The 11,145-nt window shown below is 41.3% G+C and overlaps 1 protein-coding gene across 1 annotated transcript in view; it reads right to left on the bottom strand.

The window, feature by feature from the left end:
* The window catches only part of LOC122791419 (uncharacterized protein K02A2.6-like), an 86,500-nt gene extending 75,587 nt beyond the window's left edge, over positions 1 to 10,913 (bottom strand). Inside the window, 4 exon segments of the mRNA XM_044059164.1 lie at positions 614 to 1,698; positions 1,701 to 3,518; positions 3,852 to 4,455; positions 10,764 to 10,913. Of these exon segments, the coding sequence (XP_043915099.1) occupies positions 614 to 1,698; positions 1,701 to 3,518; positions 3,852 to 4,455; positions 10,764 to 10,913 (3,657 nt within the window).
* Positions 10,914 to 11,145: the final 232 nt, after the last annotated feature.

Here is an 11,145-nt window from a genome sequence, read left to right as displayed (position 1 = left end):
TTTCATAACTACTGAAATTGTCACATCCATGGATGCCCATGGTATATTTCCACTGTACTCTTTCCATTTTACTCATGCTTGTTTTCTTATAAGGTTTCCTTATTAATCCCATCCTCGTCGCCAATATGTTATATCCTGGTAAATAAGGAGACCACACGGTTCTGGAGTTGTAAGGCCTTTCTTTATTCAGAACCTCCAGGTGCGCACCCATGTTACATATTCACCACTCCATAGCCATACATACATCGGAACCAACGAGTCACCAGAGAATACAGAACCAACACTACATGCTGTTAATTCCCCATAGTGCCCCCACAGCACAATAACAACATTACCTGCCCGAATACTACATTCCTCCCCTCTTAAGCTATTGACATACGCCTCCTTACATAAGAGAAACGAGGGAGCAAGTCAAAAAACAATCCTTCCAGTCACTTAATTTCTAAATAACCGGCAAGTTATTAAACAGTTACCATACAAGCAAGTTATGTTGTTCTTCTAACCTATACATACACTTTTAACACTGATAGTCCTTCAAGTAACTAGGTTTAACCAATGTACGCTTAGAACGGCGCAATGGTACCACCCTAGGTGACTCCGGTGTCACAGTTACCACCTCTGGTACCGGTGTGTCCATCCCTGGAAAGGTTTGGTCCTCGGGAACCTCTCCTTCCAAGTCCCGGTGGTCTTCCTTGGCCCCAAAGATCGGAGATCCTCCTGCCGCTGCGAGCCCTTCTTCCGAAACTAACGGTATTTCCGGGGCTTGCAGTTCCATAAAGTCCTTCTCCCGTTCGCTCTGCAGAATCTGGTCCACATGTCTCCTGACCACAAAACCTCCATTCAACCTCACCTGGTACGACAGTGGACCAGTACTCTTTACAATGAACCCTGGAATCCATTTAGGTCCATAGCTGAAGTTTCGAGTCATCACTGCATCTCCCACCAGGAAACTTCTTCCTCTCCGTCGTCGATCCTGATGTTCTTTTTGCCGCCATTGTGTCCTCTCTACCTTAGCTCGGATGTTTGGATGCACCAGATCCAATGTTGACCTTAATCTCCGTCCTTACAACATCTCGGCAGGTGACAATCCGGTGGTAGACTGGGGTGTAATGCGGTAGCTGAATAACACCCTTGACACTTTTGCTGCCATACTTCCGTCTCCGGCCTTTATCATCATTGCTTTAAAGGTCTGGACAGCCCTTTCAGCACAGCCATTTGAAGCCACATGGTATGGTGCTGATGTGACGTGTACGATGCCATTTTTTTTCAGAAAACCCTTGAACTCTCCACTCATGAAACATGAAGCATTATCTGATACAATAGTCTCTGGTAGTCCTTGACTACTGAAACTCTTCCTCAGGCATTCAATGGTCGTGGTGGAAGTCGTTGTTTTAACTGGATAGGCATCCATCCATTTAGAATGAGCATCCATTATTATCAAAAACATTGCCCCCATAAAAGGCCCTGCATAGTCTATATGAAGTCTCTGCCAAGGTCTACTCGGCCACTCCCATGGGTGTAGTGGTGCCGCCACCGGTAAGTTGCGATGTTGCTGACAGATGTTACACTCTTTCACAGCGACTTCAATGTCATGGTCCAACTTTGGCCACCAGAAATAACTTCGTGCTAAGGCCTTCATTCGGGTGATGCCCACATGACCCTGGTGCAGCTGTTGTAAAAGTGCACGTCTTCCTGGGGCGGAATTATCACTCGTGCCCCCCACAACACGCATCCATCTTGCACACTCAGCTCTGTTTTCCTCACCTCATAAGGCCGGAAAACTGGATCAGGTTGTTGCATTGTCCAGCCTTGCTGGACCCACTGAAACACTCGAGCCAACACCGGGTCTTTTCGTGTCCATTCGCTCAGTTCCCTCGCTGACACCAACGTGATGTCCTCCATCATCAACACTCGGTCCTCCGTTTCCTCTCGCTGGAGAGGCCCCTGTAGCGGCAGACGGCTCAGCGCATCCGCATTGCTATGGTGTTTCCCGGGCTTATAACCAATCTCATATTCATAAGCTCTCAATGTTACAGCCCATCTCTGAATGCGGGGAGAAACCATCTGAGGCACGGCCTTCATCTCGTTGAACAGTGACAACAAGGGCTTATGATCGGTGCAAACAGTAAACTTCCTGCCATAGAGGTATTTGTGGAACCACTTAATTCCAAACATTACAGCCAAACCCTCTTTGTCTATCTGGGAATAGCTGGACTTCGCTGGTGTCAAGGTTCGTGACATGAACCCGATGGGTCTTTCTTGTCCATCTGGCATACGGTGTGCCAACACGGCCCCTAACCCATAAGGTGAGGCATCACATGACAGAATTAAGTCCTTATGACTATCGTAGTGCACCAAAACCTCTGAGGACTGCATTAGTTTCTTGGACTGCTCAAACGCTCTGTCCTGTTCCTCCTGCCATGTCCACAGGGTCTCCTTCCTTAATAGTGTATGTAAAGGAGCTAACAGCGTTGACAGATTTGGTAGGAACCTGTTATAATAGTTAAGTAAGCCTAAGTAGGCCTTCAGCTCTGTAACATTTGTGGGTGCAGGTGCCTGTTGGATAGCTTTTACCTTGTTTGGCAGAGGGTGTAGGCCCGATGCATCCACCTTGTAACCCAGGAACTCAGCTTCCTTTTCCATGAAAGCACATTTACTCCGCTTCACCCGCAGACCAGTCTCTCGCAGTCGCCTCAGCACCTCGTTCAGAGTCTCCAGATGCTCGCGATTGTTCCTACCCGTCAACAGGATGTCGTCCAAATACACAGCCACCTTCGGAATTCCTGACACCAGTCCCTCCATTATTCTCTGGAAAATAGCTGGACTAGAGGAAACACCAAAGGGTAAACGATTTACTTGGAACAAACCTTTGTGCATGTTAAGGGTGACATATGGCTTTGACCCTTCCTCCAGAACAACTTGTTGATATGCATGACTGAGGTCCAGTTTGCTGAACCTTTCACCTCCCGACAGCTTTTCAAACACATCCTCCACCGTTGGTATTGGATACTGCTCCAGCTTCGAAACTTGGTTCACTGTTAGCTTGTAGTCCCCACATATGCGTACAGTATTATCTGGTTTTAATACTGGCACAATGGGTGCCGCCCATTCCGAAACCTTTACTGGTTCAATTATACCTTGCTTGGTGAGTCGCTCTAACTCAGTCTCCACTTTCTTCTTCATTGCGTATGGTACGGGTCTGGGTTTGTAAAATCTTGGCGTTGCATTTTCTTTGACGTGTATCTTTGCTGGTGGACCCCTCCAGGTACCCAGTTCCTCTTTGAACACTTCTTCGTTGTTCTCCAGCACCTCTTGCAATGTCAGCATCTGCTGTTCTACTTTATGGAGTTGTAGACAGCCCATTTCCAGCTCCTTTAGCCACGCCCGGCCTAACAGGTTTGGTCCATTACCTGCCACCACCATGACTGGCAACTGTTTGACTTTGTCTTTATGTGTTACAGTTACTTTTGCCATCCCCAGTGTGGGAACTGTTTCACCTGTATATGTTTTCAAAGTCACTGAACAGTCCTGCAGCTCCTGAGCTTCTTTTAGCCATAACTTCCCATACTCAGCCTTTGACAGCACTGTCACACTACATCCAGTATCCACTTCAAACTGCACCATTTTACCATTTAAGTCCAACTGGGTTGTAATGGGATCGACTCTTACCAACCTTGCCTCTTTCATGTTAAACATAGTAAACACTTCCTCTTCTTCCCTGGTTTGTTGATCTGTACCTTCACGCATATGGTGTGCATACTGCCGTTTTATTTTCCGGTTTCCCTTCCTGTCCATTATGCTGCTCTTTTCCTCCCCCTTTCTCTGCTGGTCCCTAGAGGGCGTTGACCTGCACATCTTCTTCACATGGCCCTTTTTTCCGCAAGCATGACATTTTTCATTTAAGAAACGACAGTTCCGTGCCAAATGTTCACCGCCACACCTGTAACAGGCATACTGACCAGACTTCCCTTGTGATTTATGCTCCATGACCACTTTATGCACTGGCAGTGGGGTAGCACTCCTGCTCCCAACCCCTTCGATTGCTTTTGGTTTTAAATCCCGAATGTCTTTATTCGCTGTCTCGATGGCCTGTGCCAACTTCAAGGCCTTTTCAAACGACAACTCAGGCTCCGCTAATAATCTACGTTGTATGCGGTCATCTGCAATGCCACATATGAGCCTATCACGTAGCATTTCTGTCAGTCTGTCACCATAATTACAGTGTTGTGCCAGCTCCCTCAGCACCGCAACATACTCCGTTACCGTTTCATTGGCTAGTCTAGTCCTTGAATTTAACTTGTACCTTTGGACTATTTCACTCGGCTTCGGGTTATAATGTGACTGAAGCAAGCTCGTCAACTCCGTGAACGATTTATCCCCTGGTTTATCAGGACTCAATAAGTTCCTCATCAGACTGTACGTCTTGCTGCCCACCGAGCTCAGCAATATGGCTCGCTTCCGGCCCGCATCCATTATCTGGTTTGCTTCAAAAAAATGTTCCAAAACTTCACAATACTCCTCCCAGGTCTGTGTCTGACAGTCGTATGCAACCAGCGACCCTAACATGGAAACAGACATAACTCCGGCAGCCCCAGTCTCTTCGTCATCCGACATTAACTGCACCCCGCCGTTTTCACTCTTAACGGACTCGGAGGCATCCCATCCTCATCGCCAATATGTTATATCCTGGTAAATAAGGAGACCACACGGTTCTGGAGTTGTAAGGCCTCTCTTTATTCAGAACCTCCAGGTGCACACCCATGTTACATATTCACCACTCCATAGCCATACATACATCGGAACCAACGAGTCACCAGAGAATACAGAACCAACACTACATGCTGTTAATTCCCCATAGCGCCCCCACAGCACAATAAAAACATTACCTGCCCGAATACTACATATTGCATACTCAAATTTGGGTCTAATATATTTAACAAAGAATGACTTCATCATTTCTGATTTCCTAGATTTTATAAATCTTTTTATATAACCTACAGCTCTATAACTATCATTAACCACATGGTTGATATAATAAGAAAATCTCAAAGCTGGTTCTACTCATATATCCAGGTCCTTAAATGAGTCTACAGTTTCAATCACTGTGTGCTGTACTAAATATTCACCTTTCAGTTTATGTCCCCCAAATCTCATATACTTAGTTTTTGATGTATTTATCAGCATATTATTCCCCTGTGCCCAAATGGTCAGTTTAATCAAATTACTTTGCAGACATGTCCTATCTGTAACACGTAATCAGTTTACCCGATTCCAGGTCATCTGCATACAGACTATGGAACACCTCAGATGAAAAAGTAAGGTCTGAAAGATACAATCTAAACAAGTAAGGGCCTAGGACAGATCCCTGTGAGACAACTGTAACCAAGGATTTAACCTGTCCAGTTGCTGTATGATACTTTCCATGTCCTGTTTGTAAGCCACACAGCTATCCATCTTATTGAGAATAATTCAATACATAGTTGTTTTAATTTATTGATCAGTGTTTTTTGTATGACCTTGTGAAATGCTAAAGGTAGATCTATATAAATTACATCACGGTACAATTTTTCATTCATAGTTGTTATTATATTGTAATAGAACATCATGTTACAGGTGGTAATACATCTATTTTCAACATACTCATGCTGTTACATGATTTCAAGTCCCAACCTGCCCAGTTCTGACAATAACTTATCCAATATAACCTTCTCCATTATTTCCACAACATGAAAGTAGACTTAAGGGTCTATATGACTGTGGGAAGTCCAACTCTCCTTTCCCTTAAAGAATGGTTTAATAATCACATGTCTCCAATCTTGAGGAATCTCCCCATATTTATATGACCTAGTATATAATAGATGCAATGGTACTAGTTCTTGCAGAAGTGTTCTCAGGTCATTATCACTAGTTATGTTTCCTCCCTGTGCTTTCTTTGGATTCAGTTTGCAAAGTTCTTCTTCAATATAATATAATTTTATTGCAGTACCTTAGGTTATCTGATTGTCAGTAGAACAACTTATCACTCCCTATGTGGAGACAAATTGTTTTGAATAACATTTTGTAAATATATCTATACTCTGTTTTGTCTGAGAATAAATTTTAGAATTTACACATGGTTTATCAGTTTGTATAACTTTACTTCTTTCGCATCTTATGTATCTATAAAACAGTTTCCTGTTATGCTCAATATTTTTACATATATTTTCTTCAATTTTTATTTGTCTCACACTATGCTTAATTTGAATTTTTTTTTTGTTTTGTTTTTCTAGTCTATGTCAGTTTTCAAAGTTGTAGTTCAACCTCTTTTCCATTTCTTATATTTTTTATCTCTCACCTTAATCAGGTATTTTGTTCTTATGGAAATATAACCCCCTGATGTTGTATGCCTAGATCCTGATGTTAAACACGTTTTTTTTTATTTTTTTGCACTCAAACAATTTCGCTTTCAAAAGTTTTCACATTCCATCTGCAGTTTTTTCACTGAACTTATCAATCCAATTAGTTTTACATAGTGACTGTTTTGCTTCCATATAATGGAAATATGTGATTAATAAGTTTTATTGATAATGCTTATTGGCAAAAGTTGTTTTCACTAGCAGAGTACTCCAGAGCTCGGTACTGGGTGCACTGCTTTTTGCCATCTATTTCTCTGAAGTGGAAGCAAATGCTGAAGGTTTATGCCTAAGTTTGCAGATGATTGTAAGCTAGGGCTTATCACTGACTCCCCTGCAGACATAAGCATTCTTTAAGAAGGCCTGTTTCTGACTAACAAATGGTTCCAAAGCCAAGGTCTTAAGAAGATGCAGAACTATACACTTTGGGATGTCAACCATCCCAGCTAATTACCATGTTAATAGTATGCCCCTAAGAGCTGACCTATTGGTCACAGATCTGGGTACACATATAGACAGTAGCCTTACCTTCAACCCCCATGTGGCCACAGTAGTGAGCAAATCTTTTCATGTTGTGAAGCTTATAACTAAAGGCATGGCATCTAGGTCCTGTGAGATCATTATTCCACTTTACGGTGCCCTTATCAGTACCTGACCAGACATATATAGCAACTAGAATGACCTCAGAGGTTCCTTACAAAAATATAAGATGTAACAACCTTATGCAGAGCGCTATCACGCCCTTTTCTTCTACTCAGTTTCTTGAAGATTGCTGGGAGTTATCTAGGCCTGGCTTACAAGGCATCTGCAAACCCCATACTTATGAATCTTCTGCATATTCATAAGTCATACAGTACCAGAATTTTGTCTGAGTCTTAAACAGAATATGATGGAGTGACAGATATGTATCTCAGAGACTGCCCTTCCTATGGAACAGGCTTCCCATCCATGTGAAGCCGGGTTGGTCTGTTACCAAATTTAAGCACAACCTAGACCAGTTGATGGGAAATAGGAAATTTACACTGGGCCTGAAACCTGTGCCCCTTATGGATAGAGTTAGCTTACAAATGCCTGGCTCTCAGTCCTATTTGGGTGCAGGATGTAATTGTTCTTTTGGGAAAACTTGAGTATAGGCTTATTAGCCTAGTAACAATCTTTGAATCTATGAATCTATGAATGTTGTACCTTAACACTAGTATATGCCATGTAGTACAGCAGACATTTTCTTTTGTGGGGGGGTAAATGTCACTATGTATGTGTTAATTATTAGTTTTAGGAAGTTATGATTTGCCTGAGGTGCTAACGTGTTGCATGCAATGACGGATATACAAGGATTACACTAAAGACTGCTACAAACCTGACATTCAGTTGACTCCATTTTTTAACTACATTCAGATTTTGACTAGTCTAGGGCCATTTGCATGTTCCTGTGGCAAGCGTGGTATAGCTGTGGAGTGCTACAGACTGCAGAGCCATGTGAAATGCATCCATGCCTCACTGAAATACATTCATGTTACTTTGGACATGCATTCACAATGGCTGAAATGCTGAAATTCTCCATTATATCTGAGGATATGTTTAAGTACTGCTACAATTCATTGAGGTGAATGTAAATTAGCCTAACTTGCATATAACAATTGTAATGGCTGTAAATGTTCACCAATAAATTGAGCATCCCCATATTAATTCAGAAATAGCCACTATAGGCTGCTAAAGCTTTAGGATAATGCAGACAAACTACATTAAGGATATTTTTAAAAAATATATTATTATTTAATAAAAAACCTTAGTATTACTTCATTATTGAATTAAGGGTTATTTTTAATGAGCTTACGTGTATGATGTGCACATTATGATAGCATTGACTAATTGGTAGATTTCTATCATTTTGAAGTTGGATTTCATGACAGCAGTAGCAGTGGAAATAAATACTGATGACAGAAAATGATCATTACTCTGGTATAATTTACTAAGTATGCATGTGTGGGTATAAATGCAGTAATTTACTACACAGGTTATACTGTGCTAAGGCTATTAAATAGCATGTATGATGAATATGATTTTTTGGAGTGACAGTAAGGAATAAAAAAAAATGGGTTTAATATCAGAACATGACAAAGGCAGAGGTTAGGGAAAAGATGCCTTTTGTGGCAAAAGTGATTGCATTTATGACTTAAATGAACTGTAGGTAACATATTACACTTTTACGTGGCAGTATTGAGATTTATATTATGTAATTATATGGTTTGTGTTAAGTAACAGTCTTATTTAATGTGGGTGGCAGCTACACTTGGTCAGCGTCTTGTACTGTAAAAGCTAATTACAGCCAAACATTACTGTGACACTTTCTGATTGTGGCCATTTTATTATGTAGTCATTCATTCATTTATTTATTTATGTATTTATTTATTTTTCCATGTAGTTCTTATGGAAAATAAAAGATCAAAGTAGAGAAAGGGTGACTTCAGCCATGAAGAAAATCATGTCCACGTTGCAGCACTAAGGACATATGGGAAACCTCTTTTTGGTAAAGGCGGGGCCAAGCAAGATGAGATGAAAATATTTTTTACAGGGTCAGAATCAGAAATAAACACTTCAACTACACCAATAAATGTGGATGATCTCAGCAGCAGAATGGGTGTTGCTGCTACTGCTGATGCTGCTGCTGTTAACATCATTATGTTTATGAGGCACCCTGAGGGAAGTGGCAGGCAGCCCCCAAGTTTAATGTCAGGTTCACTCACCACACAACATATTAGTAACTCTACAGGAAGTGACTGCATCACAATGTCAACACAGGCTGACATTCCACTCACAACTGTTCATTAGGAACAAACCTGCCCATCTACACCAGTGTCTCTACATTCAGAAATGCTGATGGCAAGCATTAAGAGGTAACAGTGTCCATAGTGACACATTTACAAAGGGGAGCCAGGTGGAGAAATGTCTTACAGCTACCCCAGGAAAAATGTAAAGAATTATCTATCCAGCACAATTATGCTGTGACACCGTTAGATCTCTGAACACTGTAACAGAGAGTCAGCTGGAAATGGTCAGAGTACTCCAGAGTATGCATGATGATTTCCAAGACTACTTCAAAATTTCAGGGAGTAGGGATAATGCCATGATCATTTTGATGTCTAGTATCATGGCACACTAAGCATCAGTGGCTACCTCTATTCATACACTAATTAAGGCATATCAGATTCAAACTAGAGTCGCTCTTGCAAGAGGTACTAGCGGGACATGTGGGGAGAGATCACTTGATACAACCATTGCTTCTCAGTACAATAATGTCAGTAGTCAAAGTGAACAAGCACAACATATTTCACCAAGTCCATATCTGTGTTTATCTACAACTTGCAGAACCTCACATTCTAGGTCATGATCATGGTCATGCAACAGTGTCAGTTCAGTGACAGCATGATCACCTGCATTAAGTAGGTCACAATAGTGGAACAACTCAGCTTACAGTTCTCATGGTAGCCCCTCCTCCAAATCAGTTGTACCATCACCTTACCTAACTGTGTACGGCTCATTTGATCTTGAACTACTATGAATCAGCTACAGAGACACATCTGTCTGTTTAACTGTAATGGGGGGTTTAGGGGGCAAGTTTGCAAATGTATGCATTCTATCCCAGTAAAACTAGTATGTAAATCATCAATAAATGCAAGACAAACAGAAATACTACATGGATTACCATTCAGGTGATAGGTATTTAAAACATCAAAATATTAATGAACAAAAGTTTTCAGGAGAAATATATTATAAGCAAATGACATATTAAAATGAGTATCCTGCCATGTAAACTTACACTACTGCTACTTCACCCTCCCCACTGTACAAATGATGATAGTTTCCGAGATCAGACTTTATTGTGTATGACAGCATGAAATTATTCTGATGTGCAGTACAACAGAATAACCTAAGAAGAAATGGCATATATAAAGAAAGCCTTATTATATGTCATTTTCTTTACATTTGCAAGGTGTTAACTCATGAAGTATTTCACTGTTGTGAATAGTCCTTACTTTTTTATAATTAAGTAATTATTGAAGCTGAAGTTATTCAAGGAAGTGCACAAAAATGTGAATTATTTCTATTTGATTCTTTTTGACATCACTGAACAGAAATCAGTGAACACGTGGGAATGACAATAACATGGGTACTATTTTGTAGTAAATAATAAAAAATATTTTAAGATGAGAGCAAATGTCAGATGAACAGTAACAGCAGACCACACAACACACTGCATAGCCCATGGATGTCACTGCATGCATTAATTATACTCTATGTGTTTTTTCATTAAAGAAAACACTAACCAGAATGCCATGTTCTACAGTTGTGGGCTAGATGCTTCTTCTTTACCTGCATAGTCGCACACCCTGCATGAGTCTGCCACATGGGGTCCTTTACTCCTATAGCTTCTGGCTGGTCATCATTAGTCGTAGTAGAATTGGAATTGAGAGCTGCAGTAACAGCATGGGTTACTTCACCACCACACCAGCACATGATCATGTTATGCAGAATACAATATTCAGTAAACATCCTGCATGCAGTAGCTATGTCATATGAAAGGCACCCCCAGACCCATCCAAGCACCTGAAATGGCTCTTCAGGAGGTCAAAGACCCTCTGGATGACAATACGGGTCTGGGACAGGGATGTGCTATATGTCTCCTTTGCAGCTCTACTTCGATTTCTCACTGGGGTCATGAGCCATGAGAACAGTGGATATCAAGCATCACTTG

This window comes from Protopterus annectens, chromosome 17.part0 (assembly GCF_019279795.1).
Source record: "Protopterus annectens isolate FY-2018-M chromosome 17.part0, PAN1.0, whole genome shotgun sequence".
In the NCBI taxonomy this organism is placed as follows: Eukaryota; Metazoa; Chordata; order Ceratodontiformes; family Protopteridae; genus Protopterus; species Protopterus annectens.
Note: the sequence above shows the minus strand (reverse complement) of the source record. Positions and strands in the feature narration are given on the sequence as shown.